The following is a 15,553-nucleotide window of genomic DNA, read 5'->3' on the forward strand; positions in this document are numbered from 1 at the left end:
CGAAACTGCGCCGTCGATTTTTTTCGCTCGGGGACTCGGCAGCGTTCAACAATCTCCCTCGGGCTGCTACAGTTTATCCGCTCGGATCATTACAACCCTTGAACCTCCGGATCTCGCGCAGCATTGCGATTGGACAAGCTGGATTCCGCGGCAAAAGATCGGATTTTTGAACCGCGACGCGTCCAGGATATAATTGCATATTTTCCTAGCCTAATTTCCGGCGTACAACATCGCCACGATCTTCCGCCAAAAATAGAGAGACAATGCATGGCAACGAGTTCCACCCTCCTTGTCCTTAAAGCTAGAGAGGAGATTGGTAAACGCGAGCCAATCGAGGAATCCGTTTCCACCCTCGGTTTCGGGACCTTTTTTATCGTGTCCCTTACCCCCACCGCGCCCCTCCGCCGCCGCAGCGTAGGAGCGCGGTACGAGGTGATCCACCTTAATTAATGAGTTTATTGGAAACTCCCGCGATGTTGGTTCTCTCGGACCACGGCAGCCCGGAGGGCAGAGCGGCAAGCGGCTCGAGACTACTCGCTCCGTCACTCCCCGCCATTTTAATTTCGCCAAGAAACTTTCTAATTACGAACTTTTCTGATTAATCACAGTAATTAATTAGTAACCTTCGCGAGGGGGGGGGGGAGTTGGAGGCTGCGAGCCTCCCGGACCTCACCGGCAGGCGGGCAACCTGGCCCCGGGTTTCATCGAGCAACCCCCTTTTCCGTCAGAACCCGCCGTCTCCCCCCCCTCCCCCCTTCCCCCCTGCGCCGAGACTTCTTTTCGCCGGATCTTCTTCTCTCTTTTCCTGATCGCCTCCCCACCCCCTCCCCGCCCTCAAGCGACTCCATTTTCATTATTTTTCGAGATTCTCGAACGCGGGTTCGCCGTCTCGCTTCAGATTTTTCCTGCCGGAGGGTCGAACCGTTCGGACTTTGAGGGATGCAACGCTCCCGAAGGATTAAATTCCGGTGTTCAATGTTTTTTAAAACTTTTCCGTGTCGCCTTAATTTAAATAAGACGTCTCGGAGTTAATGAAATCGTATACCAATGTTTTAAAGGTTAGAGCATCGCTGTTTGGCCGAGCATGATCTCCGTTCTTTACCGATCGTCTAAAACAGGGCTTCTTAAACTATGGGTCGCGACCCCCAAATGGGGTCGCGTAGCAAAATTCTGCGGACGCGTGAGATTTTAATGTCAAATATTTATATATATAATTTTTTTAACATCACTAGAGTTGGCGGAATACAGTGGACTTGCAGCGTCTAGACACGCGCATTTGTTGATGTTACCTAATAAATTTGTTGTTGTTACCTAATAAATAGATCATCAAAAAATATTGATTTATTTTTCTTTTATATTTGCATGGGGTCGTCGAGAAACTCGCAATCATAAATGGGGTCGTGAATGACAAAAGTTTAAGAAGCCCTGGTCTAAAACAATGTTTTATTTTCTGAAAAATCGAAAGAAACTTTTCGTGAAAAGAAAGTTTATTAAAAAGATTTTTTCCGATTGAAAATGCTTATAAATCATCGTTCTAAGTAATCATTTTAAGTCTCCACGGATTATCGAAATATCGCAGAACGCGGAGGGGTCGGTAGTTCGTACTTCGAAAGATGCAACGCTGTCCCTCCGTAGCGGAATCCGCCGCGAGACGTCTTTTCAGCCGGTGGTTGTATCGCGACGACGATCGGTCGAAGAATTCCATTAATTACGATTACCGATCCACGGCCGAACAAAATACCGCGGCGCGAGCGTTTCCCTTTTTTTTCTCGGCCGCGAACGGACGCGTCTCGATTCACGGCGCGCCACCGATAAGTCAATGATTAATATCGGCTTGCACCGGCATCCCATCAGCGTGGTAATTAATTCACGAAAACGTCCGCGCGGCGCGTCTTATCTATGCCGAAGTTCGCGCCGCGCGACGGCCCTCCGGGCTCGTCGAAGTTTCGCCCATTAACGGGCCTCAGCAGTTTTCGCTGTCGCGGGTCTGATTAACGAAACCGAGCCGCGCAGACTTCGAACATTATTCCTTTCAAACGGCTCCTAGTTTTTTGGATTCCACCCCCGGCGAGGAGCTGTACGGTCAGCCGAAAATTCAGGGCAATCTTTAACGCTGTCGCCTTGCGGTGAATCTTACGATAACGCTTGCAGAAAATTAGGAGAACGACGATAACGTAGGAGAAACGCGAGAACACTGTTACGCTATTTCGTCGGTATCGAAGCGATCTCAAGCGTCTTCGGCTTCTCTGCAATCAATGTGGAGGATCTACGCGTTGCACAAAGATCCGTTAATTACGTGAAGAGTTGATTCTTCCACAGGTGCCGAGCAACCGAACCGGGCAGATCCTCGAGAATTTCCGAAACGGTAATCCCGTGGTTCACCAGTTTATTTCTAGGAAATCCTCTAAAATAGCATGAGGTTGCATCGTAGATCTGCCCTCACCCTTTCCCCCCGTCCCATCCCGTCCTCTCTCTCTAATAAGATGTTTTGATTGGCTTACCCGCTGGGCTTCGCACCTCGCGGCCGGTTCCCGGCAAGCTCGAACCAGGTAGCCGATGACTCCGCAGGATCGGATGTACAGTATCTTTCGTAAATGGAATAAAATTCCTCGGACGTCCAAGACTTGCTCCGCGAGGAATCCTGCCAGCACGATCGAGAAACGCTATCATTTACCCACGTAACATTCTAATCATCTCCGGCTGGGAATTTCGTCGAGATTTCAGAAACGGTCGCCGCACTGTTGCAAACTGCAACTTAAGATCTGAATTGCGACGGTGGTCCGTGACCGATTTTAATTCGGAAATGAGCGGGCTCCTTGGACAGTTAATACGGCATTCAGCCGATTCGAGCCTTTGAGCAGTTCGAGCACAGATTATTGCTTTGTGTTGCGCCGGGAGCTTCGGTCATTTAACTGAGAATAGCTCCAAGTTGTTCGGGAAGTTTGGGGGCCTTCGTTTTGGTACTTATGCTAGTTAGCGTTACTTATGCTATTTGGCGCTACCTTCGATTGCAAAGCCAAGATCGCCCAATGTGTGTTCCCCGTGAGATTCGATATTGGTCGCTACTGACAAGTTGTCCGATCGAATTCAAATGTTCTTTCGGAACTTGGCGACATCCTCTTAGGAGGAACAACTTGTGCGACGATTATTTTGTACAGTTTAGACGCGGCGATAGAAACGTCGCAAACCTAGAGAACAAATTAAATGTTTTAAAGAACAAATTAAATGTTTTAACCCTTCTTTGCATGATGATGGAAATTTCAATCATAACATTTAGTGAAGAAAAAAAGGTACTCAAAAACTGTAAACTTTAAATTTGTTGTTGCTGGCAACTTTATAAATGACTATTGCGTACAACAAAACGCAGTTGTCAAAAAATAGCAAACGTCACTGTCAATTAACAAGCCTAGAACGTAGGTGGGTCACTTCGGTGTAAATTTCCCAAATGTAAAGGCTATTCCACAATTTCGTGTAATAAATGTGGAGTTAATTTGTGCTTGAATAAAAATAATAATTGTTTTTTAAATTATCATTTAGAATAAAGGAGAATAAGTAAACAATATCTTTTGATTTATTTAGTACTGAGCTATATATGTAGCAATGCATAATGATGTAAATTTCCATCATACTGTTTTTTAAATAATTCAAATTCTTATTTATACTAGGATTTTTTTAAATATTTTTCCTTTAATCTAGAGCATTAATTACATCAACCTGATTTATTTTAAAAAAATAGGAAAAATCATGCAAAGAAGGGTTAAAGAACAAATTAAATGTTTTAAAGAGCAAATTGTATTGCACGGAATGGAATATTGAGTGAAGTAAAGAGCTCTAGGGGATAATAAATTAGTCTCACGTAATTTCCAGTCAAACGCAGTATAGGACGCTGGTTTCGTTTATCGTTTCGATTCGTAGTCGTCCACGTGAAGTTGAATGGAGTCGAATTGATAAATATGGCGTCGGGAACAGTGTTGTTGATACAGAAACCGGTAAAAAGCGAGGGCACGGTCGCTGTGGATCGTCGAAGAGGTGTGTATCACGCTCGCGAGGTATACGTTTTTCGATCCTCGTCCTCGTCGGCGGCCGAGGCGAAGAGGAACCGAACTTCGTGCATGCCATACCTATCATCCGTTTCTCCTCCCTCTCCTCGGACGATCCTTTTCCCTCTGGCCTCAACCCTCTCTCTCTCTCTCTTTCTCTTTCTCTCTTTCTCCTTTTTCTCGGTCCTTCGCACGCCGGGGCCTCCACGATCGTCGAGTCATCGTGTAATGACGTGCCGGCTGTCAGACCGCGAGGCGAGGCAGCACAATTCGAGCCACGAAACGATCGGTGCGCGGCATCGCCGGGAACAGGAGAGGGGGCAGAACCGGGGGACGAGGGACGGGGGACGGTGGGCGAACGAAAGAGAAAAGAAAGATTATAAACAAGAGGGGAGGAGGGCCAGGACCGGCCAGAAATTGTTGAACTCGCGCGAATCGAGCGGGACGCCTGCGGTTTTCATTCGCGGTGGAAAATCCAAGCGATTGTTTTCCACGATCTTTGGAGGTCCGCGACGATTTCCTACCGCGGGCAGGTAGACATTTGTTTCGATCGAATGGTGCGAGGTGCCCTAGAATTTATAAGAATTTCTTTTCTTTTCTATCGCATCTTTTCATTGGATTTCATTTTTTTTTCTTATTATTATTATTATATTTTCTTTTGTTCTTTATATGATATTTCACGTTCACGTTCATACGTCAATGTTCTGTTAGGGAGATTACGGAGCATGAAACAGCGCCGATCAGCGCAGCTGCGTAAAGAATCGCGGACTAAAATAAATGGAAACGTAAATGCGAAACGGCAGAAACGGGTTCTTCGGTTCGCGAAAAGGGACGAGGTAACTTTTCGCAGTCGGTTGCGATCGTTTCGAAGATCCGTAATCGTCGCCGCAATTTTTTGGCGAGCAATTTGCCCGTTATCCGTGGATCGTCGCGCAAATTGAGATCGATTTCGTGGCCCGGCCGCGACGGTGTGAAATAATGGGACCGTCCCAGTCGTTGGCCGGGCGTTGTCGATGCCGATCGCGCGCGATTCCTCGCGAAGGCGACGACGAGACGGAGCGACGAAGATGGACGAAAAGCGCGCGCGCGATGTTGGCAAAAATCCCGACAGGCTACGGGCGCGATAACGCGGTCATAATTAACCGTCGTGTGCGCGGCCCGGGAAGAAGGAGGGAAACCGGGCGGGAAACGGAGGGGATCTAATTTCGTCGAGGATTCTGACACCCAGACGGACGTGAACGTGAGGCGAGCGCGTTATAGGCGACGTCCATAATGGCGATGACGCGCGGACAATGGCGCGTGGACATAAATACCACGATCGGATCTCCGGGCGGGCACGCCTCCGATTAAATTAGGAACGGTCCCGAGTGGCAAAAAACGATTTAAAGTGTTTAGACGGTCGAGTGGAGAGAAGCGGGACGAGAGGACGCTTCAATGTTGCTGACCGAGCCGCGAGCACGGCCAAATCGTTGCCGATTACTTTCGATCGGGTACGGGAGAACCTTGCCGGGGGACTCCCGCTACTTCGTTCTAGATGTTTGCCACTTCAGAACCTCGTCGGAGATCCGGAGATTCGAAATATTTAGCCTGACGTCATCTTTGCTGTCGCGAGCGGGGCTTGCGAGAGTGAATTACTGCGTTCGATGGCGTACGAGGCGCATTTCTGGAGGGCGGAGGATTTTCTAGGTTCAGGGAAAGAGGATCAGCTCGCGGGAGATAGGCGATCTTTTAAATACATTTTGTCCTCTGCAGTGTCGCTGACTGAATTATTTCCTGACACTTCCATCTCGAAGATATTCATAATTTATAATTCCACGAAAATGATATCCTTTCATTGATCGTAGATGCAATTTAAACTAGAAGAAGGACTAAAAGAATTTTAGAACGCCGATGTATTAATCTCAACCTATTAAAATAGTTTCTACATCTTGCATTTGATGCAATGCATAGATACACGAAAGTCAATTGCAGCCTGCAGTTTCCACATATTATATTTCGCAAGAAAAGACGACAGTCTACAGGAATAATGTCAGACGTACCCACGTGATGAACTATGATGGTTGGAACTTGTCGAAGATTAGATGCTTGCCGGAACCGGAGCAGACCGATGCAATTCTCTCGGTAGAACCTGGTAGAACCGAATAAGATGGGAGTTGCATAACGGGGCCCGCGATGCAGGCCAGTCGAAGGGCGAATAAACAGGGAGGGAGTTGGTCGCGGGTCGGAGGAGCTCCGCTCGGGGAGTCACGATAATTCGTGTGATCAAAGCGACCGACTCGTTGGTGTCTCGCGCTGGCGTCGCCTCACCTTTAATAAAGCTATCTGGCATCTCTAATATCTCTTCTCCGTTTCCCCTCTCTGCGACCCCACCGTGAAAAGATGAGGAGGAGAATCTGGAGGAGGCGAACTCGGACCGAGAAAGAGAGAGAAAGAAGAAAGAGAGCGAGAGAGAGAGAGAGAGTCTCTTTGCCCGAGACACCTTTCCACAACGAGGCCTTGTTCACCTGGAGAAAAGACACGTCAGCCGTGTACGCACCTCGTCTCTTCGGGGCCATCGATACGACTACGGTTCCCTTCTTTCGTTCTCATAACTCGGGGCCCACTCTCTCTCTCTCTCTCTCTCTCTTTCTCATACTCTCGCGCGCGCGTTCTGCCCGCGAGAGTCCTCCGCTTATTATAGTTACCACTCGCAGCCGATGGTTATCGGCGACCGCCGTCAATTAAGCAATTATCGACACCTTCGGCGCGAACGCAAGGACCCAGGACACCGGGTCTGCTGGCTCACGGCCTCGAACGATCGATCGATCCGAGATCCTTCGACTTTGTTCGTCCTCCAACGGGGTCCCGAAGGATCTCGGCCGTAGCGGCTTCCGCTTCGATACAGCCGAGCGTTCGGTACCGGTATTAATTCGATTTAATATAATTTAAATCGTTTAATTCGATTTAATATAATTTAATTCGTTTAATACGTATAATTTGTTTAATATGTTTAATTCGTATAATTTATTTAATATGTTTAATTCGTATAATTTATTTAATTTGTTTAATTCGTATAATTTATTTAATTTGTTTAATTCGTACAATTTATTTAATTTGTATAATTTATTTAATTCGTTTCCAATTTGATTGAGACAGAATGGTTTAAATGCACAAAGTAGAATCGTTCTACAGACTCTTATTTCAGAAGATCTGAGAATAAAACGATTATAGAACACATTATATGTGTACAGAATATAATGGATTATTGTTCAGAATGTTCGTAGCACAGGGGCCGAACGAATCCTTATCGCCGGCTATCGGGAATTTAGCAACGACGGTGTCGTGCTCGTAGGGGGGGAGAATCGAAAGTCTGCCGACACTCGAGCGAAGATACGGAAACGTTTCTATGGACTTAATTGACCGTGGCGGCGGAGCGTCGCGCGAGCCATTTGCCGAGTTATCGAGGTCCACCGACGTAGTCCATCAAACAAACTCGTTAAGTTGATTAACCTCCGATGCACCGTGCAACTTCTTGCCCGGGCTAATAAATGGGGGGATGCGTGAGATAAAACCGTGAAATATGTACGGTTATTAATTTCACGGTAACGATTGTCTGCGGGAGGCTAGAGAGCAGATTACCCCGATCCCGCCTCTCTCTCTCTCTCTCTCTCTCTTTCGCTCTTTCGCTCTCTTCCTCGTTCCCTCGTGCAGCCTCCTTGCCGCGGTTCTTTTGTTTCAACTGGCACTCCGCCTAACGAAAACGATTGTTCCGAGTCCATCAAATTCCCGACGAATTCTGGAGAATTCGTCAACAGCCTGGCATTCTTTCGAAATACACGCGCGCGGAACGGGAGGCCTAATTAGCCGGCCGACGTTCCACCGCGTCGGAATTAATATTCGTTTAATGTCAACGAAACCGAGTGTCCGCGGACGCGGAGAATCGGACTCGAAACAAAATCCGTGGACGAGGCGATAACGTTTAAACAAAATCTTTTATCGGGGATTGTGTAACGCTGAACGTGTTTATTGCGTCCGATCGAATTTCTGCCGGAGATTGCATCGACGATGTTCACCGCGACACGTCACCGATGCATCCGAGTTCGTGGATCGGGCGGCGATTGATAATCCAGCAGGAAGCGTCGCGATCGCTTAATTGGCCCTAACGGGTTTCCTTAAATGAAGAACTGTCGCGCGGGTACCGATGTCGTACATCGGATATCGATCTACCGTTATTTACGGGACGGCCGGGTCCCGTCAACGTAACAGCTTCCAGGACACCGGCGTGTCCTGGCTCCGGGTACAGTGTCTCCCGCCGTGTCGTCCTTACAGGGCGCGTTTAACGCCGGCCTGGTACACGCGTGTACGCGTGTAGCAATTTACCGGGCCGAAGAGGACGCCCCGGCCGGCATAAATCAGGAAGACAACGCGTCAGCTTATTAACCGACGACGATTTATTCGCGCCCGTTGCTGCGCCACCGGCCTCGCGGCGAAACCTACCCGCGCGAAATTCCCCGATTTCCGTGAAACGAAACCGAGGCTGCCGTCGCTCGGCGAACGTTGAACTAGGTCCGGATGATCTTCGGAACAGCAGGGACACTGTTAACCATATACTTTATAATACAATTTCAGCGTTTGAAGCGAAAAATGGTCTCTGAACTTCTAGACAATTACTTAGAAAAATTATTACAAGAGGGTGCAACATCATTTTATGATTAACAAGTACTCTGATACGCAAGATTTTAGAAACGATTTTTAATCCTCTCGAAATGGGAGATTATCTCTACTTTTCAGGAATATTTCACGAATTCGGTACGCGAATTCCCTAATTTCGATGTGCTGCAGCGCCGCGTTGGTCGCTCGAATGACGCAACACGTGTGGCAGAATCCTCTGTCACCTGGTGCACACGTGCAACCGCATAATTGAGTTCTTCGTGGCGCGATGGTTACGCAAGGCAGGACGGAGCATGGAACCGGCGGTATCAGAAACGGCAGGAAATATGGCGAGGGGTTAATCGTGTCGGGGAGGGTTTCTCCCGCAATTAATCGAGGGAGGAGCACGTCGGATTTTAAGGACTCCTCCTGGTGCGCGAGGACCCACCGCGGGTACCACCGTCTCCCGTTATTTATGTTGCCGGATCCGTGGAGCTCGGGGGGTCCAGGAATGTCCACCGTTCCCCAAAACGGGCCTCGGTCGCCACTATTAATTATTTCTGGCCCGTTCGCGCCCTAGAATCGCTCTCCGTCCAAACAACTTACCGTGACTTACCTCTATTGGGCTGCATAGAGAAATGAACGAATATATTTATTTGACCCCTTGCACTGTAATAACGTAATAACGAGTCAGACTCGTGGTGAAGATTTTATGCAGGATCTACTGAACATGAATATTGTTAATTTCTTCTACGTCAAAATAAAAATAAATTCTTCCGTTATCAAAGTATGGAAACAAAGGTAAATAAAGACAATGTAGGAAACAAAAATTATCTGGTCCTATTAGGAAAATTATGAAGTACAAATACGTGCTAATCGTCGCAGCATGAAAGGAACGATAGTGCAAGGGGTTGAAATTGAAATTTTCGAAGGCGAAAATTATTTATTTGGTAGACAGTCGTTAAAGTGTTAAAATACGGTTCATGCTGCTAACCATATAAGTCTTTGTTGTGAGTTTAGTTCGGAAATAGTTTGCCATCGAAATCGTGAATAATCCTGGCTGGAAGATCCTCGAGGTCCGCTCGCAGTTCCTGTGGAAGGGGTGGGGGGTGAGAAAACGAAGGCCCGTAGTCTCGCCATGCCTTTATTTATCCAACTGTATGTACACTTGTTGCGGTATAGCGATTCTAGAGATTCGATCGCGGAGGATCGTCACGTTGCGTCGATCGGACGCAGCCGTCTGTCTATCTACGATCGCGTATATTCCGTCGGCATACGCGCACGCCTGGAATAATTAACGAGAGAACGACGCGGCGGAAAGGTTGGCTGGATATCGTTCCCCAGGGGCTCCTTTCCGGCTGCATTCTAAACAGTTCCTTTCCCGTTAAACCTCCAAAAAATTGTCGCGCCGCGTTTCTGCCGCGAATATCGGAGACACTTCGGAATTTTACAATGACAACGCAACTGTGCTGGGAGGGGGTTGTGAAATTTTGTAGATTGTCCTACGGGTGTTGTGTATGTTCGTGTGTGTATGTTTCGTGTGACGTACGATATTTAAAAGAACTCTCTCCGGTTCCTCGCATCGCGACAGGAGAGAGAGAGAGAGAGAGAGAGAGAGAGAGAGAGAGAGAGAGAGAGAGACGGGGTGCTAGAGAGACAGAGAGACAGTGAGAGAAAATAGAGGGGAAATAGAAAGAGTGTGGAGAAAGAGAGAGACCGTAGATCCGCGAGTAGACGCTTTATGAATTATTCAACCGGCGGTTCGCCGCGCCGCTGATAACGATAATCATGGATCTCCGGTAATGATAACCGTTCGTCGATCTCGTTCGTCGGACGGATGATAATAATAGCGACAATAATCACACGCTGCTGGCCAAACGGACGACAACCGAGCCTCGCTGATTAATGGCCGCGACCGTCCACGGACACTTTCAACGAGCGATTCGATCAGTCCCCACCGACCCGATTCGATTCAATTTATCGCGTCGACTGATTCATTCCGCGTGCTCGTCCTCGCCCCCGGTGATCACCGAACGGGGCAGGTCTTGTTAGAGCTCCTCGGCCTCCTCTCAAGACAACGGGGACCCCAGACAGTACTGGCTCGACGCTAGCCTGCGGAACTCCTCGGGATACCGGTACCTGAAAACAGAACACACAATCTCAACACCTGCCATTCCCCCAGCATCGCGGTACCTTAATTCTATTAATAGACCGAGCTACTGAGAATCGAGCAATAATCGGCGTACAAGCTAAAGTGCTGGAGGTTGCGAGTCATTGTTCAGAAATGGCGGAGATAGCGCATTCGCGAATCCTTTGAATAGCGTTCTCGATTTGGCTAAGCCACGTTGACTTCTTCATCGATGATTTAATATACATTGAAAAATATTATACAAATATTACAACGGCGAAGAATTAAAGAGATTTCTGGCACGTATATGCTAAATACATTCAACGGAAATAAATTAAATTGACTGTCTTATAGTCTTGGTTACAAAGAATGAACTATTACGACAATCAGTTTCGATTTTCCTGCATCGTACTTTAATCCGTAGTTAGAAATTCGTTTGGCCGCGTGGGATCGCGGCCGGCCGATTTCCCTGGGAATCGCGATGATTTAGACGGATTCGGCGCGCGGTGGATCTCGGAAAGGGTCCGCCGAGGCGGAAGAAGGGTTGGCCAGGTAGACAGAAGGTGATCTGCATGGCCGCGGGCACGTAGCACGTAGGATCACGTCGCTGTAGGTAAAACGTAGGGGCCCCGGCATCCTGCCCCCGCCTTTTTCCTGCCCCTCCCGGCAGGATCTGACCGCCGGCCGACGCGACGGTGGCAGCGGCGGCGCGCATAACAGGGTGGACGTTTAACATATGACCGGCTACCAGTGTTATTAATGCGCCGGTAGCGTCGTGCTCGGTTTCGTTCCTTTGGCCACGTACGGTGCCTTGCGATCGCTGCGGCCGGGTCCCGGGGCCACCCGCGGGTCCTCCCTGCCCCACGAGGGGCCCCTCGATCGGGGCCCCGGAGACCGAGAGGGCACCTGGGGAAACGGCGCGCTGCCGCGTACCGGAGACGGTAACACGACACTCGGGGAACCGCGGCCGCCAACCACCGACGCCCAGCGTCCCTCAACGAGTTATGCCTTCCTGCTGGCTTTGGGTCTAATTAATATGTGTTTAGCCGGGGACACGTCGCGGCCCTCGGGCTGCCCGGGGGCCCCTTCGGTGGTAGTGTGCGGCTCTCCCGGCCGGACCCCCAGGTTCCGTGGCCCTGTAAATCGTCCGCTTGTAAATTGGCCCGATCGAATCGCTCCGCCGGGCACGATTGATGGGCTACAAGCCACCGCGCGGTTCCTGGTCCCGGATTCCTGTACACAGATTTCTTAATTGCTCGAATCACCGGCGTGGATTTAGGAGAGAGAGCTCCGTCCGTCTAGCACGGTCCGGCTGGTTACCAGGACGAGCTAGGCGAACGTTTGTTACTGCGAACGAGTGCCAATTATCCTTGCGCCGGGGCGGTGGTTTCTTAATTGCTCGACGGCCCGATCGGGTTCGGTGAGACATCCGGATGATCTATTGAAGAGCTTCTGGAACTAGAATCTTGCTCCGGTAGGTTTCCAAAGGATACGACCGCTGCGCGGACGTTTCTTAACGGATCGAGCGTCGCGCGTTAGCCACGGCGACTGGCGATATAAAATTTGAAAGATTATATCCTTCTGTGGAAATAAATGGGAAATAATTTGGCTGTCGTGAAAGAAAAGATATTCTGCTCGACGAAGAAGACGTAGACGTCGCTACAGTAAAAGATCGTCGAGTCAAGTGCCTCCAGCTATCTGGATTTGCGAAAACGGAGCAAGCAGTCGCGTTCGGTGACTTCGGAAGGATCCTGAAGCATCGGTACGAGTTGTTACGGGAGTTGCTCGGGTGTAGGGAAAATCGGCGGCGAGGTGCCGGAGAAAAATCGTCGTGGGTGTGCCTATTTGTCGCCGAAAAGGGGGAGTTGGCGTGCACAGAGAGGGCACACGGTGCCGGGCCTATAGGCAAATATCTCCCGCTCAGCCAGGACATTAGGAGTTCTCCGGCGTCCGGAGGATTATAAATCCTTAATACAGATCGGCACGCGATGCCCGGCTCGTTAGGGTGATGCATGGCCGACTCTGGTGTCCCGGGGTGTACGGTAGCCGATACCAACACAGCCGAGAACCTCGCAGTATCCAGCAGCCTCGTTCCTCCGGGAACGGCTACACCCTCACACATAGCCAGCCACCAGGTAATAATGAGAGATCAGAGATACGGCTCGATATTAATTGTGCGCATCGAGTGTGGCGGTGCTGGTGCTGGTGATGCTGCTGCTTCTGCTTCTGCTTCTGCTGTTGGCGTTGCTGCTGCTGCTGCTGCTGGCTGACTGCTGCTCCTCTGCATCCACTTCGCTGGTGTTGGGGAGAGAACCGACTGCTACCGGCTTACACCGATCCTTCGATGCGATATGTGCGATATACGATACAGGACCGCGGACCTGATCCCGCTGGCTCGCTCGCAGGACTCGCGAAAAAGCCACGCATGCCTTCGCCTGCTCCTTGGTCCCGAACAACCGTGGACAATCTTCCGTGGAATTTCGCTGCCGAGATTGAGCCGGCCACTGCCTTCGTAGACCATGTTTGCGATTTTATAGAGACGTTGTTCTTCGAACCTGTAATTGTGAGCATCGCCTCCTCGAACACCATATTTTACAGATCGCTGTATCATCTCATCCTGATCTTTGGTTTTTAAGCAATTTATAAATCACGCGTCTTCCGTAGAGCGGGAGAGACGAAGGCGATGTTACTCTATCGAGTCTTTTGAGACCCTTTTTCCTCCTCCATAAAGGAAAAATATGTACTGATAATTTACGAGCTTCTTACTAGGTGTTTGAAGCCTGTAAGGGTTGTTTGGTATCATGGTGAAGCAAAGATTGTTTTAAATTATCATTCTCTTATGCTCAATGCATCGCTAGCTGAATAAGGATATTCTAGCTTCGTCAAGGTACTTTTTTTAAAGGCACCATTCCGAACGTTCGTCGCCCTAGTATTTAATTTCCAAGGATGTCTTCGAAATCTTCGTGCAAAGGGAGGGTCCAGGGAAACATGGAGGACAAGGGAAGCTGGCCACTCTGGACGGCCCCGTAGCTGATTGAGACGAATCTAGAGCTCCTCCTTTCCATCCTTCCATCCCGGGTACCCCGGCGAACCCACGCCCATGTCCCATTCCTCGCGGATCCAAGAATCTCGCCTCCCTTCCCCCCCCCCCCCCCCCCCCCCCCACCGACGTGGGGCCACTCCCAAGATACGATCTCGCACCCACTCACCCCCCCCCCCCCCGCACCCCCCCCCCCCCCCCCCCCCCCCCCCCCCCCCTCACGGATTTATGGGCGGACAGAGTAATAAGTTCCCCTCGGAATTAAAGTTCCACGCCCGGCCCGCTCCGATAACGATCCGAGGGGCACGGCGAAGAATCGTCGCGTGGAACATCTTCGCTCTCCTGTATCCAGAGGATCTGGGGATCGTAGGACTGCGATATAGGTCAAGCAGGATCTATAAAAAATTGCTAGATAAATCTGTGGTCGATTATAAAAGTATGGAAAGAGTAGTTTTAGAACTCTCATCGCTCTTATTCACCCATCGGATTTCAAATGGACAACGGGGTTCAGAAATAAAAAATTCCTGGGTATTCCTCAAGGTATATACAGTAAAGGCGTAATAGTAAATTCATCGGAATACTTTTGTGCTCGTCGGAAAAAAAATTCGAGACGTTGAAATATCTTTGGCCGGCGAAGGAAGGGACGTCCATCTTTTCGGACGGATCGAAGCGAGTTCCATTTAAGGTCAGGAGAGCCACGGTAGCCGGGGCTCGGAGTTACCCGGCGCTATTTTCCCGGGGAAACCGAGACGATCCTAATCCCCGGCGTTGGAAAGGTCCACAACCGTGAGGTCCGTGGAGGGCAAGGAACAAGAAAACGTGCGGCGGGGCGACGGGCACAAAGTGAGTCGCAAGGTGTATGTGGCTGCGGATCTCGGACGGTCCGCGCGCGGCTCGTCTCGATCCGGATTACGGTAACACCTGGCCGTCCGCAATTTTATCATCCTCTCCTTCCCGGAAGGATTCCAATTTTCTTCCTACGGGGGTCGCGCTCGTCTCCTCCCTGCCCTTATCCTCCGTTTCTTCCGGCGCGGCGCGGCTTTTTTTCCCGCCGTCTCCGAGAGGAGTGGAGACTCAATCTGTGTCTCATCGTGGATTATTGGGATTTCGTCGGATAGGGGGACGAGGACGGGGACGAGGACGAGGAAAGTTGGCTGGCTGGCTGGCTGCCGGTCGGAGCGGATCTCGTTGACCAGCGCGAGAGCCTTTAATTCTCTACGGAACCCGGGGCTCCGAAATAAGGAGGCGCCCGCTGATCGGTGATTTCATCGAATTGTCCCCCGGACTGACAATTTACGGTGGCGAGCACGGCAGAGCCCGGCCCGCACCGATTTTTAAGTCTCCCTTTCTTCCCGCGCGGCCCGGCGCCACGCTCATTCTCTCTTTTCTCCGACGGCTTCTGCCGGAACCTCGAGCTGCAGGATTTTTTAATTCCGTCTTGTTCCGCCGTCGGACTGACCGTCGTAATTGCGACAGTTCCTTGGGAAACCGGTCTCTGCCAGGAGACTGCGGACTACGCTCCTTTTATTGCCAAGCGGCCGCAATCGCGCTCTCTAATTCACCCGGCGGAATTACGGAGGCTCCGCTTTTAATTACAAACTCTAATGCGATGGACAATACGCGTCGTTTGGCCCGCGCCGCGCCGATCGTCTTTGCCAGAACCTCCTGGCCGCCTGCGAATCTCCTTTTCGTATTGGAGGATTTCTTAATTTGGTG

The 15,553-nt window shown here is 50.0% G+C and overlaps 1 protein-coding gene across 2 annotated transcripts in view; it reads right to left on the reverse strand.

Moving 5' to 3' along the window:
- Nucleotides 1–10,318: 10,318 nt before the first annotated feature.
- Nucleotides 10,319–15,553, reverse strand: part of Soxn (SRY-box transcription factor soxNeuro) — a 401,703-nt gene continuing 396,468 nt past the window's right edge. For both annotated transcript variants that reach the window (XR_013493715.1, XM_078176650.1), the window contains one exon: nt 10,319–10,808. Coding sequence is in view for 1 of the 2 variants with exons in the window: in XM_078176650.1 (XP_078032776.1) it covers nt 10,739–10,808 (70 nt within the window). In the remaining variant the exon portion in view is untranslated. The remainder of the gene's footprint in view (nt 10,809–15,553) is intronic.

This window comes from Augochlora pura, chromosome 3 (assembly GCF_028453695.1).
Source record: "Augochlora pura isolate Apur16 chromosome 3, APUR_v2.2.1, whole genome shotgun sequence".
In the NCBI taxonomy this organism is placed as follows: Eukaryota; Metazoa; Arthropoda; class Insecta; order Hymenoptera; family Halictidae; genus Augochlora; species Augochlora pura.